General features: G+C 36.4%; 1 protein-coding gene across 7 annotated transcripts in view; it reads right to left on the reverse strand.

Annotated features, from left to right (window-relative positions):
• The window catches only part of MYCBP2 (MYC binding protein 2), a 272,910-nt gene that overhangs the window by 119,670 nt on the left and 134,964 nt on the right, over positions 1-18,276 (reverse strand). For all 7 annotated transcript variants that reach the window (XM_059377903.1, XM_059377906.1, XM_059377905.1 and 4 more), the window contains 7 exons: positions 15,554-15,745; positions 13,102-13,308; positions 12,150-12,281; positions 8,290-8,468; positions 5,845-5,987; positions 4,415-4,515; positions 3,509-3,727 (listed from right to left, as the gene is read on the reverse strand). In XM_059377903.1, the coding sequence (XP_059233886.1) occupies positions 3,509-3,727; positions 4,415-4,515; positions 5,845-5,987; positions 8,290-8,468; positions 12,150-12,281; positions 13,102-13,308; positions 15,554-15,745 (1,173 nt within the window). The remainder of the gene's footprint in view (positions 1-3,508; positions 3,728-4,414; positions 4,516-5,844; positions 5,988-8,289; positions 8,469-12,149; positions 12,282-13,101; positions 13,309-15,553; positions 15,746-18,276) is intronic.

Here is an 18,276-nt window from a genome sequence, read left to right on the forward strand (position 1 = left end):
TATTCTAAAGACAAAACATTTTGAAAGGAAATTGCTTAGGAAATTGTTTTTTACAGTGACATCTAAATGGGATAGACATAAAGAAAAGACCCCTACGATGTTGACTGGAATTAAAAAGGAATGCTCAAAAACTGAAAAAAAAAAAAAAACATAGGAAAAGGACAAAGAATCCAGCTTGAATGAACTTTCACCTGCCAAATCAACTAAAATTTGAGCGTCAAAATGAATAATGACAGCAAAGGATTGTAACATTAAACAAAAAGAAAATTCTTAAACCTGTATTGATATAAACACGTAACATAATGGATGAAGGTTTAAAAGTGGAGGGGATGGGAAAACTGTCTTTTAAAATTGAACACCAAATGAAAGGAATAAGAGAATTAGAAAGCTACCATTTTCAAACTTCCTATAGGAACAAGTGATTTGGGTTAAGAATCACCAATAGGTGCTAAAAGCCCTGGGTGAAATTTGTTAGGAAATGATATTTTTTATATAGTCTCTAGCTGTCTACCCATGAACATTTTCTTCCTTTCTTTTTTTTCCCAAAGATTTTATTTATTATTTGACAGTGAGAAAGAGAGAGAGAGAGCGCGCACAAGCAGGGGCAGCGGCAGAGGGAGAAACAGGCTCCCCGCTGAACACGTGGGGTTCCTGGAATCATAACCTGAGCCAAAGGCAGCTGCTTAACTGACTGAGCCACCCAGGTGCCCCTACCCACAACCATTTTCTTTCAAAGGGAAAAAAGATACTTTTTTGGTGGAGAAACTTGCCAGATACCCTCTTAATCAAGTGGTAAGTACTTCCTGATGGGATGCACTGAAAAGAATACAGCATCACTTATGAAGTGTTGCTGCCCAAAACACTCAACCTGAGTTTAATCATTAAAAAACAATCAATCAAGTCCAAATAAAAGGAAATTTATAAAACCACTGATTGTATTCTTCATAAATGCCAATGTCCTGAAAGACAAGGAAACCCTGAGGCACTGTTTCAGATCAAAGGAGACAGAAAAGACCTCACAAACAAATGCAGTGGATGGGTTCCGCTGGAACCCAGATTTGGATTTAGAAAAATGTGTAATGCTGTTGTTGGGGCAACTGACAAAAATGTTTATCTTGTAATATGATCTACTACTACTATTAATTATGATAATATAGCATCAATGTTAAATTCCCTAAATTTGATTGATGTATTGTTGCTATACAGGAAAATCACTGTTCTTAGGAACAAGGTGATGGGTAATGATGTTTGCAACTTACTCTTAAATGGTTCAGCAGTAGTAAATCCATATAAATAAATACAACAAATGTGGCAAATATTAACTGATGAAGCTGGGTGAAGGGCATATGGGTGATCATTGTACAAATCACTTTTTCCTACAGGTATGAAATTTTTTTTTTAAGATTTTATTTATTTAGTTGACAGAGATCACAAGTAGGCAGAGAGGCTGGCAGAGAGAAAGGAGAAGCAGGCAGGCTCCCTCCCTGCTGAGCAGAAAGCCTGATGCTGGGCTTGATCCCAGAACCCTGGGATTTTAAGAGTGGGTTAGCATAAGAATGGCCAGCCTGAAGGCCAGGAAGCCATTTTACTGAGCGTGCCTAACTGGTTGACACTGTGTATGTGACTTGAGATAAGAGGAACTAGCTAAAACCTGAAAAAACAACTTAATCATATACCACCATAGGCGGTGGCGCCACAGGGACCGGATGTTAATGAAAAGCAAATAGTTAACTTGCAGAGATCACAATCCTGCAAGACAGGAGTCTCCCTTGGTAATATCCCAATTTCCAGAGACAATGGTTCAGTTCCTTGAGGCCTGGTGTCCCCCTCCCCACTATAAAACTGAAGGAGGCTGAGGCAGAAGGAAATGTAAATAAAGTTAAATTTCTTCTAAACCTAAATCTCACGTAACCGCCAGGGTGGCGAAAAGTTAAACAAAGTTAAATCGTCAAAGTGTGGCTTTAGCTATGAAAAAGTGCCTTGAAAAATGCTATATAAACCCTTGGCTCTGAGAACTCGGGGTCCTTATTGAAACCGACTGCGTCCAGCAGATACTCAGTACCCTAACAGGATCATGACCTGAGCTGAAGGCAGAGGCTTTAACCCACTGAGCCACCCAGGCGCCCCAAATTTTGGCTTTTAAATACTTATAACCATTAAAAGGAACCAGGGCATTTTGTAAAAATGGCTGGTTTTAGATCTAAAGCAAGAGATATAAAAGAGGAGCCTAGAATACCTTACACCAGAGAGGAAGGATGCTATGAATGACCACAGGGGGTATGTCTAAAGGATTCAGAAGGCAAGATGAAGAGGCTCCTATTTAACAGAGACATATGATCCAGTTTCTTAAATAAAATGTAAGGAAACAAAGAGTTGGAGGAGAACCTGTAGATAACAAGAGACTTAAGAGACATAATAAACAATAACAATGTATGGATCTTATCTAGATTCTAATTCAAGCAATTAAAAAAAAATTAAACTCTTATTTGGATCCTAATTCAAATAATTAAAAATGTGCACATGATTACATGAAGGAATGAGCTTTTTTGGTGTAATAATAATATAGTTACTTTTTACGGGTCCTTATATTTAGAAATGTATAATGAAACATCCACAAATGTGCTTTAAAATAATCTAGAAAGGGACAAAATGGGTGGGGAATAAATTAAACAGGTCTGGCCAAGAGTTGGGTATGGGGATGGGGTAAATGGGTGGTGGGAATTAAGGAGTGCACTTGTGAGCACCGGGTGATGTATGGAAGTGAATCACTATATTGTACACCTGAAACTAATGTCACAATGTATGTTAACAACTGGAATTTAAATTAAAACTTTAAAAAAAAGACTTGGTAACTACTGAATCTGGGATGACTGGTGTGACTGTACTGGTTTGTCATTTTATATATTTACTGTAGTCTACATAAAATGCTGAATATTTTACAAGTAAATACAACGTATTATTAAACTGATGAAGTAGATGAATCCTCTTTTTCCTCCTTAATTTACATGACACAACTTAAAAAGCAAGGAAGGAGGACTCTGGATACTCTACAATAATATTGTATTTATAAATATTCTATATGGTTTTTGTTTGACATTATCTGTATTAGAGCCCCTTAAATCCTATCTTGGATATGCAAATTTTCAGAGCTCAGGTTGTGGTATAAATATTATCAGGTCCAAAAAAATGATTTTAAATTTTGATATTTATATCCACTACTATTACAATACATAATATGTTTAACATTATATACTGCATTATACTTATAAGACATATTAGCACAATTCTCATAAATACCCGGAAACTACATGCTTTAACAATAAAAATTCTGTCTTTAAACCCCTTTGTGTATCTGACAGCGCCTAACCACCTGCTGATTTCTATATTTAAATGCAAAAAAATTATACTTTTAAACAGAAAGTATCTAAACAAAGTATACTTGAATACAGCATTATAAAACATCAAACCAAATTTTACGTTTAAACTCCACCTAGGAACCGGCACCTACCTTGTAGTGCATCACACACGCCGGCTTATAGGGGTGCTCACTCTCTATGACAGCGTAGTGATTAGAGGTTGTACAAGCAGAGAGGCCTTGCTCAGGCTGGTTTCCTGTGGTGCTATCTGTCGACTGATTGGGATTGAATGCAGGGGGTGCATACTTCTGATTCAAAATGGCAACTGAGGGAAGTAATTGTTGGACAAGACCAAAGACTTCTACAGCCACCTAGTATAAAAAAAAAAGATTAAAAGAGATAATAAAGGTAAAAATTGCTTTAAAATTATTAATTACTGTAATTGTTGGCTACCCTTAATTACCAAGAACATTACTGAGAATTCTTCTAGCTAAGTTTTTATTCAAGGAAATCTGTTCTATGGAAAAAAGATTTACCTTAGATGTTTTAGATGTTACATGAAAATAACCTCATCTATACTTTTAAACACTTTGCCTTTTTATAATCTGCTGTAAACTGGGTTTTACTCAATATTTAATTATGCCTAAGAATCAATAGTTTATGATTACCTTCATGTCTTGACTATTGCACAGTTGTAGAAGACTCCTATCCTTCTACATTATTATTCTTATCCAAAACGAAAGACTTGGCATCAATTTCATAAATTAGGAAAATGTATGTTAACTTAAGCTCTCCTTACATATCATAATTCTAAATTATATTTCTCATTCCCAAATTCATCAAATGTAAAGCCAGTAAATAAGCACAGTAATCCGGTAAATAAAACAAAGAACAGTGAGATTTAACTGATAATGTCTACCATTTAACTTATCTACCTTTGTGTGTTACTTTTAACCCAGGTACCTCAAAGATGAAAGTGTTTATTAAGGATAGATACAAAGTCTAAAAAAAGAGATATTTCAAAAAAATATTCAAAATTACAGAATTAAATTACACACCTTGGGAATAGCAGCAGCTACTGGTCCTATGTAGGCTATAATAAGGGGAAGCAGCATGGAAAACAGACTGGAAGAGCTAAGCAGTTCTGGAATGTCATCAGCTAAAAAAGGTATTAAAACTATAGTTAGAAGGTAATTTCATTGTAATGTATATACGCTGTACTAAATCTATATTTTATTCTTTTGAGCAAAATAAAATTATAGTTGACATTGATTGAATGCTTATAAAGGACGTGGCCCTCTTCTAAGGGTTTTATACACATAGCCGTATCAATTAATCCTCACAATAAGATACTTTTATAATTTCCGCTTTTTACAAGGGGAAATCAAGGCACACAATGTTAAGTAACTTACCCAAAATCATATACCTGTAAAATGATAAAGCCAGGATTAAAACCTAGAGTAACAGCCATGATTTTAAACCACTATAGCTGATACCACACATGGCTACATGTGTGACATTACACCAATTACTTAACTGGTATGTGCCTCAGTTATTCCTCTGTACAAAAGAATAATAACAGTACTTCCCTCACTGGATGTTATGAAAACTGAGTTAATATATGTAAAATGCTTAGAACAATGCCTGCACATATTAAACACTACAAAAATGCTTACCTTTATTAAGCTATATTGTCTTCTATTTTACCAGAGAAAGCACTTTGTTACTTATTTAAAAATAACAGTTCCTTAGCCCAACCCAAACCTCTAATTTGGACAGGCCAAATATTCTTTATTTTAAGAAAGTTTCCCAGGTGATTCACTAGGTGATTCCCAGGTGTGCACTAGGCTCAGGAACAAATGGTCTAGATAACAGTAAGACTGGGTGGGTAGCAATGAATCCTTTTGTAAACGAGCTCTGCGGCCAGTGTGGAGGATGGACAAGGAGTGGGAGAAAGGTGGCAGTGAGATTGCTGGGATGCTATCCATCCATGAGGAAAAGGACACAGGCCTGCACCATGGTAGCTTGAACTACAGAACAGACAGGGGAATACCAACTGGAGAGTTGCCAGTGGAAGAACTCCCAGAACTCAAATCAGATAAGTGAGTTTAGGTTACCCAGATCGTTGGATGAATGGTGATACCATTACTGGAAATAGGATACATAGGAAGAAAAACCTGCCTAAAAGAGAAAACAAAATGCTTCTCTACTCCTAAAGGAAGGATAAAGCAAACACTCAGCTTACTGATGAGTTTTTCTCTTACTAGGTTAACTAAGAAAGTAACAGGTATCAGCTAACTGCTTTTGAACACCCTAAAAAATCCTGCATATGGAGAGTACAACTGATACAAAATGAATGTATATACATGTACAGATCCACCATGAATAAAATACTCTGGGATTCTATAAGATGGTTCTTCTTAACCCTGTGTGTAAGTTAGAGAATTAAGAATTTAAAATATGACTATTAAGCAAATAAAAGTCTTACCATCCACAGCAAGAGCTCTGTGCAAGAGGTCTTTTGCAGCTCGAACAACAGTGCTTACCACAGAGAGAGCTCTGCTACAGTTTTTATCTTCTTCATTGGCTTTACTTAGAAGCTGGGATTGTAAATCTCCATCAAATTCACTCCTGTAACAAGAGTAACATATGAAATTTTACAGGGTAGGTAAAACATGATCTAACTCTAGTTATCATATTTACATCAGAGTTCCTCACTTATTTTAAGACACTACCAAGGAGAGTCTATCTTAGGAACCGATACTTTAAAAAGGCCTGAATTATGTTTTAAAAAAAAAAAAAAAAAAGCTGAGGGAAAAGTATTCAGGCAAAAGGAACAGTAAGATAAAGGTTCAGACAAGAACAAAATGAGCAAGTTTAAGGAACAGAGTGACAAGTGTGCCTGGAATGAAAGGAGAATGGAGGGTGACAGATGTCAGATCATGTGAGCTTTCTATGCTTTCTCTGTGAGACCGTACATTTCATGCTGGGATGGAAAGCTGAGCAAGGGCAGCACTTGCCCTGATGCACATTTCTGTAAGATCCTTCTGGCTGCACTGTGCAGAACTGACTGCAGCAAGACCACAGCAAAAGGAGGGAGACTGGGTTAGAAGTTGTGATAGTTGTTAGCCAGGGAGCACTAGTGATGGTTTGGATCAAACTGTTAATAATGGGGATTAGAAAAAGTCAGATTTGAAACATTTTACTTTAATTAATTAATTAGTTAATTAGAGGGAGACAGAGAAGAGTGTGTGCGTGTGCATGGCAGGAGGGAGAAGGGCAGAGGGTGACGGAGAGAAAGAATCTTAAGCAGGCTTCATGCTGGGTGTGGAGCCTGATGTGGGGATTGATTGGACAATCCTGAGATTATGACCTGAGCTGAAATCAAGAGTTGGGCCCTTAGCCAACTGAGCCATCCAGGTGTCCCTAAATTTAATTAATTTTAAATTTAAAGCTAAGGGTTGGTAAAGCTGGTGGGAAACATAAATATCTAAAACACTGTATTTGTGTAAGAAATAAAGTCTAGATAGCAGATGCTTCTAAGGGGCTCCCCAGCTTTTTGGAATATATAACTTCTGCGCATGATATGACTTTTTAATGTATGGTTTGAGAAAGAGAATACTATTTGTTATAGTGCTATGTAACAAAAAGTTTTTCACAAGTTGGTAGAAGGACTAGAAAACTTGTATCTCAGCAGCAACCTGCCACCAGGAAGCTATTTAACACCTACCGTTTCTATTTTATTTCACACACAGAAAGGCAGGAGAAAATTCTACATCCAGGCAGTGTTCCCAGATTGTTTATGAAGGAAAGAGAGAAAGCAGCAAATCTCTGAAAGTGATACACAACCCTGGTGATCTGAGGCTAAGTCAGACGGAGGGTAGCTACGGTGAATGATACTTACTATGTATGACTCCAGCTAACTCACTAAAAGAAAAACTGAGATGTGGTGACAAATGTATATTTAGAAGTGTTTTTTTTTTTTTAAACCCCAAATTGTTATCCTTCTTTTTACATACTGGTTACATAAGGAATGGTTAAAGAGTACCTAGAGTACATCATTATGTACTCTAGGGCTTTAAGAAGTAGATTTACAGACATCAAAATACACTGCAGACAGGATAATAGGATCAAGGCAACACTAGTACTTGGATAGAGTTGATTTGATCATTAATTTTTGGTATTTTTAAAAAGAAATGAATAAATTCCACTTAAATTTGAAACTGTAGATACAAACTATAAAAGTGACAATAGAGGGGCTACCTGGGTGGCTCAGTGGGTTAAGCCTCTGCCTTCAGCTCAGGTCATGATCTCAGGGTCCTGGGATCAAGTCCTGTATCGGGCTCTCTGCTAGGCAGGGAGCCTGCTTCCTCCTTTCTCTCTCTCTCTCTCTCTCTGTTTGCCTCTCTGCCTACTTGTAATCTCACTCTGTCAAATAAATAAAAGCTTTTTTTAAAAAAAAAGTGACAATAGAGGAGCGCCTGGGTGGCTCAGTGGATTAAGCCTCTGCCTTCAACTCATGATTTCAGGGTCCTGGGATAGAGCCCCGTATTGGACTCTCTGCTCAGCAGGGAGCCTGCTTCCCCGCTTCTCTCTCCCAGTCTGTCTGCCTACTTGAGATATCTGTCTGTCAAATAGATAAATAAAATCTTAAAAAAAAAAAAAAGTAATAATAGCACACATGTCCAAGACACAAAATATTTCAAGGATATTAAAGAAATAATGGCAACTACATTTTAAAGCACTCACCTTTACAATAAAGACTGAATTTACACATTAAAATGAGACCTTTTTATATGAATTAGCACAAGTATGTGCAAGGCAGTTACACAGCATAATTATAACTATGAATTTAGCATTTTTTACCTTGGTAATAAACTGTATGTGTCCTATCACTTAAAAATAGTCCCTTTACTTCTACACACACACTCACCTATAGTAGAGTATCTGTGGAATCTGTCCTCTGGTTTGGTTTGTGCCATTACTACTCAAGCTGCATGTGCTGAATGTGAATGTCACGCCATCAGGGCACTGAACGGTGGTCATTCCTCCATCTCCGTTGGCTGTACGGCTTCCGTAGTTCCTCAAGCGCACAGCATATTTAACATTTTCCTTCACAATCAAGATATAAAGCATGTTTATAATGTACAGAGGATATAAAAAAACTGGGCAAATAAACTGAATTTGTCATTTATAGATGATTTGGTTAAACACATTTGAATGAATCAAACTGGAAGATAAGCAACACTTCCTGATGTTTACTATTTAAAGGAAAGTATACTAATTATTTCAAATGCTTTAATCAAATTATACCTTAAAATGACTTCATGAGGTAAGTACCATTACTATGCCTATTTTACTGATGAGGAATCTGAGGCACAGAGAAGTTAAGTAACTCACCCAAAGTCACACAGCTAATACGTGATGGAATTAGTATTTCAATATAGGTAGTTCCTGCTCTTAACCATAATGTAAAGCATATTAACCATAACAAAAGATTTAAAATACATTATCTATTTTTTTGATGGATTTAACTTTTGAAATAATTTCAAATGTGGGAAAAAATAGTGGTGAGTCTACTATATTTTTTTAAGAGACACTCAAAGATGGAAAGAGTTAGGTGGACAGAAATGGGAAAAAATATTCGTAAGCAAAAGTTGTCCTAAATAAGATGCACTATGCGTAGAAAACACGAGATACAGATATGTATGTCTGTATGATCTACGATATAAACCTCATAGTGAAGATTTTTTGATTTTTTTAGTACCTAAACTCTTTTTGATAATGTCTCTGATGAACTTATCTTATCCCAAATTCTGCTCTATAATAAAAATAACAATATAACTACTAGAACTCATACAGCAATTCAGTAACGTGGCAGGATACAAAGTCAATGTACAGAAATCAGTGGCTTTCTTACGCACTAACAATGAAAATACAGAAAGGGAAATTAGAGAAATGGTTCCATTTACTATAGCACCAAGAACCATAAGATACCTGGGAATAAACCTAACCAAAGAGGTAAAGGATCTGTACTTGAGGAACTACAGAACACTCATGAAAGATATTGAAGACACAAAAAGATGCAAGACCATTCCATGCTCTTGGGTCAGAAGAATAAACATTGTTAAAATGTCTATACTGCCTAGAGCAATCTATACTTTTAATGCCATTCCGGTCAAAATTCCACCGGTATTTTTCAAAGAGCTGGAGGAAATAATCCAAAAATTTGCATGGAATCAGAAGAGACCCCGAATTGCTAAGGAAATGTTGAAAAACAAAAATAAAACTGGCGGCATCATGTTACCTGATTTCAAGCTTTACTGCAAAGCTGTGATCACCAAGACAGCATGGTACTGGCATAAAAACAGACACCTAGACCAGTGTAACAGAGTAGAGAGCCCAGATATGGACCCTCAACTCTATGGTCAAATAATCTTCGACAAAGCAGGAAAAAATGTACAGTGGAAAAAAGACAGTCTCTTCAATAAATGGTGCTGGGAAAATTGGACAGCTATATGTAGAAGAATGAAACTCGACCATTCTCTTACACTGTACACAAAGATAAACTTGAAATGGATAAAAGACCTCAATGTGAGCCAGGAATCCATCAGAATCCTAGAGGAGAACAAAGGCAGTAGCCTCTTTGATATCAGCGACAGCAACTTCTTTCAAGATATGTCTCCAAAGGCCAAGGAAATGAAAGCGAAAATGAACTTTTGGGACTTCATCAAGACAAAAGCTTCTGCACAGCAAAGGAAGCAGTCAACAAAACAAAAAGGCAACCCACGGAATGGGAGAAGATATTTATATTTGCAAATGACAGTACAGACAAAAGGTTGATATCCAGGATCTATAAAAAACTTCTCAAACTCAACACATACAAAACAAATAATCATATCAAAAAATGGGCAGAAGATATGAACAGACACTTCTCCAATGAAGACATACAAATGGCTATCAGACACATGACAAAATTTTCATCATCACTACCCATCAGGGAGATTCAAATTAAAACTACATTGAGATACCACCTTACACTTGTTAGAATGGCCAAAATTAGCAAGACAGGAAATAATGTGTTTTGGAGAGGATGTGGAGAAAGGGGAACCCTCTTACACTGTTGGTGGGAAAGCATGTTGGTGCAGCCACTTTGGAGAACAGTGTGGAGAGTCCTCAAGAAATTAAAAACAGAGCTTCCCTATGACCCTGCCATTGTACTACTGGGTATTTACCCCAAAGATACAGATGTGAAAAGAAGGGCCATCTGTACCCCAATGTTTATAGCAGCAATGGCCACGGTCGCCAAACTGTGGAAGGAACCAAGATGCCCTTCAACGGACGAATGGATAAGGAAGATGTGGTCCATATACACTATGGAGTATTATGCCTCCATCAGAAAGGATGAATACCCAACGTTTGTAGCAACATGGACTGGACAGGACTGGAAGAGATTATGCTGAGTGAAATAAGTCAAGCAGAGAGAGTCAATTATCATATGGTTTCACTTATTTGCGGAGCATAACAAATAGCATGGAGGACATGGGAAGATGGAGAGGAGAAGGGAGTTGAGGGAAACTGAAAGGGGAGGTGAACCATGAGAGACTATGGACTCTGAAAAACAACCTGAGGGTTTTGAAGGGGCAGGCGGTGGGAGGTTGGGGGAGCCAGGTGGTGGGTATTAAGGAGGGCACGTATTGCATGGAGCACTGGGTGTGGTGCAAAAACAATGAATACTGTTACGCTGAAAAGAAATTAAAAAAAAACAATATACAGTTGAATTCGGAATCACTCCATTCATAATTAAAGTTAAGTACAATTTCTGTTTTGCTAATTCGTTATTTACTGCTAGACAACAAAGTTACATGCATAAACAACTTATATAGTGTAATAGTAATTTAAATTACTATTAACTAATAGTTTATTAAGCCCACTTTTTAAAAAGATTTTATTTATTTGATAGAGAAAGTACGAGAGAGCAAGAGAACACAAGCAGAGGGAGAAGGGGAGGGAGAAGCAGGCTCCCCACTGAGCAGGAAGCCCAATGTGGGGCTCGATCCCAGCACCCTGGGATCATGACCTGAGCCAAAGGCAGAAGCTTAACCAACTGAGCCATCAGGTGCCCCAAGTCCACTTTTTTTTTTTTTTTAAGATTTTTATTTATTTATTTGACAGAGAGAACACAAGTAGGCAGAGAGACAGGCATAGAGAGAGGGGGAAGCAGGCTCCCCACCGGGCAGAGAGCCTGATGTGGGAATCGATTCCACAACCCTGAGATTATGACCTGAGCTGAAGGCAGAGGCTTAACCCACTGAGCCACCCAGGCATCCCCCAAGCTCACCTTTTAAAAAAGTGAGTTTTGTCACAATGAGAAGGAAAGACAGGAACTCATATTTACTGAGCTTCTCTGCTGTGCTAGGCATGGAGACAAGTACTTTATTCCATTATTTAATTTTACCTAAACAACACTACAGTATAGGTACTATCCTTCCCAATCTACAGATAAGTCCCACAGTAGCTAAATAATGAATGAAGTTCAATGTCTTAGAGCTACTATGTGGAAGAGCAGGCATCTGAAGCTACTTCTATCTAACTCTAAAACCTAACAATACTTTCTACTAAACCAGATTTTTAAGACATTTTTTGCAAAAATAGAATATAAGACAGTACAATATCAGGAGTATAGTAGTGACTCAACATTTAAAGCACCACTTAAAGGAATACTTCTCATTACTACATAAGTAAGCTACATAATAATACCTCTTATTTACAAAAGAAACATAATGAAATTACCTTTAAAGGAACAACTTTGTCAAGTCTGATTTCAGCTATATCACTGGGTGAATCATCTGTTGTATAGGTTCCTTTGACTAATTCTAGAGATGTCCATCTATGAGAATGAGTCGAATCTCCTGCATGTTCACTCTAATTAAAACAAAACAAAACCCATCATATTCTTAATTTTGTTTGTTTTAAGCAGTTTATTTTCTTGCATATAAAATTATCCATCAGCATATCCTCATACATACTGAAGAAAAAATTTTTGGTATGCTAAACTATTCACTTTTATCTGATTTCCTAAGGACACTAGAACCTAAATCATATCAATGGGCTTTCCTCATCTGATGTCTTAAAGTGATTCCCACTTCTTCATTAGAAGAGTGCAACTCTAACTATAGAACTTAACGAATTAGGGAAATAAACTAATTGTTACAAAGAACCAAGATATGGATAGATTTCCATTTATTATTAAATGATTTACATGGTAACTTTCTGTCCCATTTTAATAAAACTTAGTGAAAACTCAGGTTTTTAAATTAATTTAGAGAATATAGTAAGATAGACCTTAATCAATCAGTTAGTGTCTTTACTAAGAATCATCCATTAGCACTCTATGACAAAACTGCTTTAATCACTGATACAGGTAATAGTATTGATCTATCGTTCTCATTTCTTCAAAAACTACAATAGCAAAAAAAAATTACACAAAAGTTGTAATCAGGGGCTTAGCTATGTAATTTCTAGTCTTTTCATTTAACATCTCCCCTGGAAGTGTAAAAAATATGAGGCAGAAGTGATCCAGAATGGCACACAAAGCAATCATGCAGGATCACTTTCTTTCAATTTCTTTCACATCTGCCAGGATGATTATGATTAATCAGCTAACCCCTCCAAGATCTGGGCAGCCTTACTATGATAATGGTAACCCACACAGCAAGATGAATACTGTAAGAGTCATACTTACGTCATCAACCAATACCTCTAATTCATATTCATGAATTCCACCTCCTCCATAGACAGAAAAACCAACCACAACTATTCCAGGTTTGTCTACTGAAAAACAGATTGCATCAGGGGACCCATTCCCAGTGTTCCAACTTCTTCCTTGACTTGTTTTTGTGAATCGATTAGCACTGGCTTTAACGGAGTGGAGAGAATTAAGTCCATCAACCTAGGAACAAAAGCAAAAGCAATTATACGTCAGCAGTCTGTACCTGAGCGTTAATAACATGCCTTTAACAAAACCCCCAACTTTCTAAGAAGTTCAAAAAGATAACCTACATTTAACAAGTGGCTGTAAGCCTTCCTAAATATACATTCTATAGAGATTACCCAGCAATAAAACCAGATTTTAAACTTATAAATCATTATCGCTTGACAGTATTTTCTTCCTTAGTCATAGGAGACTATACATTTCACTTAATTTATAGTATCAGAACTATAAACCTGTAAGTAATTATGGTCATAACATATGAACGAATTATATCACTCACTTTGAAAAGTGATAGCAAAATTTCACCAACATTCTATGGACCAAACGTTTTCAAACCATGAGACATCGGGCTCTAGGGATTCAGCAGAGATGGGTAGTCAACAAAGAAGTGGACTTAAGTTTCCTTTGTCAGTCAGGCTATCCTATCCCTCCTCTTATCTGGGAGTTCTGAAGACTTTTATTAGCAAAAAATGTTCTATGTCTTAAGTTTGAATACCACTAAAATATATTATGATAACTTGGCTTTCAATATTTGAATATATATATACAAACAAGTACAGCCTCACTAATTACAGACTCATTAGAGAAGATCAGTGAACTTATTTTGGCTTGAAACCGCTCTTTAATTACGGAGCCAGCTTTTGATCTAAATTGGCTGCAGAAATCTGGAAGACCCACAAGAGGAAAAAACTGAAGTTTATGATTCTAGCAAAAATTTTAAACTGCCGTGAGAAAGAAAGAAATATGGGTGTCTAAGCCAGGACCTTTGTAAACTTCCAAGTTTGTATATTAGGCACCTGCAATTTGGGACATTCTTTTTCATTAAAAAAAAAAAGCTCATAGGGGAAAACTAGACAGTAACCTTCTGAGGGGGAGCTATGTATCAGAGACTTTCTCCTTCAGGATCTGGTATGGAAGGGAAGTATATTATAGGCTGAATGACTAAGTGGGGAAAAAAAGAACCAAATTAAAATTTTCTGACAGGGGATTCAATGACCTCCTACAGCTAAGTCAAAGCTAACAAAGAAATGAAGGAAGTGCTTCCCAGGGTGAAATACTAAAATATGCGCAGGTACATGTAATCATTCAGAAATCCTAAAGGCTAAACTGTCACTATGAATCAGTAATGAGTATAGACTACATGATTAATTAACCATAGATTCTATAATAAATCTGTAAGTAAGAAAAAACAAAGGCTAGGAACTATAAAAGTAAAAGAGAAAGAAGATGTTATTTTGCAAGCAATGGCATACATGCTAGCTATTAAACATTCATTTAAGTGATAGAAGGTGTTTCACATTAGGACATGATTTTCTTTTTTGATTCTTTTTTTTTTTTAAATATTTCATTTATTTATTTGACAGAGAGAGGTCACAAGTAGACAGAGAGGCAGGCAGAGAGAGAGAGAGAGAAGCAGGCTCCCTCCTGAGCAAAGAGCCCGATGGGGGACTTGATCCCAGGACCCTGAGATCATGACCTGAGCTGAAGGCAGAGGCTTAACCCACTGAGCCACCCAGGCGCCCCAGGACATAATTTTCATAACCAATCTTCTGTCTGCTTTTTTGGGATAAAATTAGAAAACTTCACTAAATTCAGTCAAAACATTTATATAAATTGTACAACAGAGTGAGCAGGGCACTGAAATGGTTAAAAATGTTACTTTACAAAATGTAAAGCCCTTTCAAAGTAGTTTTCCCAAACAGAGTAATATTTGTTCCTTTTAAAATTTTGGCTGTACAGCAATGTGAGTGTACCGAAGGCCCAATTTACATACGTTATTTGTCTAGTGTCAGTCAAGTGAGCAGAACTAAGGTCTAATCCTCTTTACCTCCTCCATACCATGTGCTCACTATTAGCAGCCCCATTTCCATTATGCATTACCCAGGAATGCGAACGATTTTTGCTTCTGTTGTGACATCGCAGTGAGGTTGTACTATGGAGTATATAAGGAAAACATACGGTTTGTATTACTGTGACATCCTGGGCAAACGTGAGAGAGAGGGAGCAAGCAAGAACAGAGAAGTAGTATAAGGAAGGGAAAAGCAAAGAAACAATTTAGCTTGGAAGGTTTTGTGTTGTTTGAAAGAAAAACAACACAAATAGGATTAAAATTAGTTTCTACAAAGCCAAAATATGTGAAAAAAGAAACTATGTGGAAAGTTTAAACATGTGCTTATTACCCAGTCTCAAAATATAACGTTACCTCAGATCCCAGGGCTGATGCTGTCAGCTCGCTGACAATACTGGCCAGCAATCCACAGGTGTTGGAAACCAGGTGGGAGGAGAAGAGCTCATTTTCTCGCCTCAGGCTATTCCTGACTGGGAGCACAACAATAACCAACATTTTCTCCAGAACTTCACGGAAGCTTGTCATACCAGAGATATTCTCTTCACTCTATGGTACATGGAAAAGAAAAAAGTTCCAGGATATTACTGCTTTATTTTCCTTCATGTGAGTAGCCCTCAACTGCAAATCTTATTTTTCTAGATGACACCCTTAAAATTCAGGCCTGACTCTATGTCTATAAATCCATCCAGTTGCTTGTGGAACCACTGAATTTACTTTTCACTTATAAGTTCTTTTTTCAATTATTTTCTCTGTGTATCGTAAAAGTACCACATCCTTACAAGATTTTTTTTTATTAGCTTTGAGTCATTTTCACTTATACTCTTAACTTCTCAATAACAATCATATATGACAGAAAAACACTCCTGTCTGAAAAGCTTTTTTTTTATAGGGCAAGATTCCAATATAAGATAATTATTTCTGGTATATTTAGAGGTAAAGTAACTGAGTATATGAGCTGCCAAAGCGAACAGGAAGTAAGGCAACTGAGAAATAGTATGTACAAATATATTTTCTTTTCTTTTCTTTTTTTTTTTTTAAAGATTTTATTTATTTATTTGATACAAAGAGAGAGATCACAAGTATGCAGAGAGGCAGGCAGAGAGAAAGGGGGAGGCAGGCTCCATCCCTTGACCCTTAGATCAGGACCTGAGCCAAAGGAAGAGGCTTAACCCACTGAGCCACCCAGGCGCCCCCAAATCTATTTTCTAATAAAATTCTTTCTGTATATATATATAATAAAAATATGGAATTTTACTACAAATACTCCTATACTCCTACTATACTTGATTTCCTAAGAAATTCCAACCCCTACCAATGGAAAACTTTCAAGATAAGAAATTATAAAGTCCCATTAAAGACCAAGGGGGAAAATATTTTTTTCCCAGAAATAAAGGGAAAAGATGATTAATTTAAGTGATATCCAGCATTAACACTCTTTATCATTTTTTTTACCATCCAATACCATATCTTTTAGCCCACTATGGACAGGGAGTAAATGCATCTGATTTTGAGAGGGGGCAAATTGTGAGCAATGACCATTTCAATTTTACTGTAGACTAGCAAATCAAACATCCTGGGATTTAGTTCCAGCTTCTTTGCAATGCCTCAACTTCGGTAAAATCAGGGGAACTATATGTTGTAATTCGTTTATCAAAATCACCTGAATGCCCCCTGAACACACAAGTTTTTCCATACTGCTTTCTATAAACATTCCATACTGCTTTATGAGAGATAGCATAGGTAACACATTCAAAAGATTTCATAAAGTCATAAAATCTCAAGGCAGAAAAGCATCTTTATACTCAACCCATGACAGAATATTAAGTTAATTAATTAATTAATTAATTACAGTTAAAATCATCACAAGCATCATTATATATCTTTCTTAAAGCATAATCTTAGGCTTAACAAAAAGTCTCTTAGAGATAATCCTCCACCTTTAAATTATTTCTATTAATACTTGAATAAGATAACCATAACACATCAATTTCTTACATAATTATTTTTCCTGGCTTTACAATAATCAACTCCTGATTTTGTTAAAATTATAATTCTTCTATCCTTTACATCACTTTGACTCTCCAGAACTTTACTTTCTGGCACTTCTCAGAAAATCAGTTTTGGATGAAACTCAATCCCCAGTGTATTCCATAATCAACAACCTTGGAAGGACTTTATTAGGGGTATGGGTGAAGTATATTTATTTAGTTATACCCACTTAGTTTCTAATTAGTGACTAACAAGATTAATACAAGAAGCTTCCCATATAATCTTAAAATGGAGTTAATGGTGTCAATGTTTTAGTTGAAGAATAAAAAAAATATACATATACATATATGCATATCACTAGCCCCCTAGATTTTAGAAAAAGGAATTCATTCACCAGTGATGGGGAATGCAAGGTGACACTAGCTTTCTGGAGGACAATTTGTTAATTGTAAAGTCTTGAGGTGTTTTTCTTTCACTTAAGAATTTTTCCACTCCAGGTGATTTAGTTTGGAAAAATCATCATGAACACGCATAAAAATGCAGTCAATGGCATTTTCAGCATGTTTAAAATACTAAAATACTGGGAACAATCTAAATATGTGTATTTTTTTTTTTTTGAAGAATTTTATTTATTTGTCAGAGAGCGAGCGATAGAGAGCGAGCACAGGCAGACAGAGTGGCAGGCAGAGTCAGAGGGAGAAGCAGGCTCCCTGCGGAGCAAGGGGCCCGATGTGGGACTCGATCCCAGGACGCTGGGATCATGACCTGAGCCCAAGGCAGCTGCCCAACCAACTGAGCCACCCAGGCATTCCTAAATATGTGTATTTATAGAGGGAAAAGATGAACTGAATTATGCTACACCCAAATGGTAGAATCTTGCAATATCTATTAAGATAATAGAAGATGCATTCTATCTTCATAGAATATTAACAAAGACCTACAAATATTGAATTATTAATCATTAATAATTACCAAATGTTTATAGTTCTGAAAATCTTTAAATATTTAGAAATTTTATTATACCTTTAAGGAAAACATTGTAAACACTAAAGTGAATTCCAAAGGAAAAATAAGAGAATTACCCATAA

The sequence above is a fragment of the Mustela nigripes genome, chromosome 15 (assembly GCF_022355385.1).
Source record: "Mustela nigripes isolate SB6536 chromosome 15, MUSNIG.SB6536, whole genome shotgun sequence".
NCBI lineage: Eukaryota > Metazoa > Chordata > Mammalia > Carnivora > Mustelidae > Mustela > Mustela nigripes.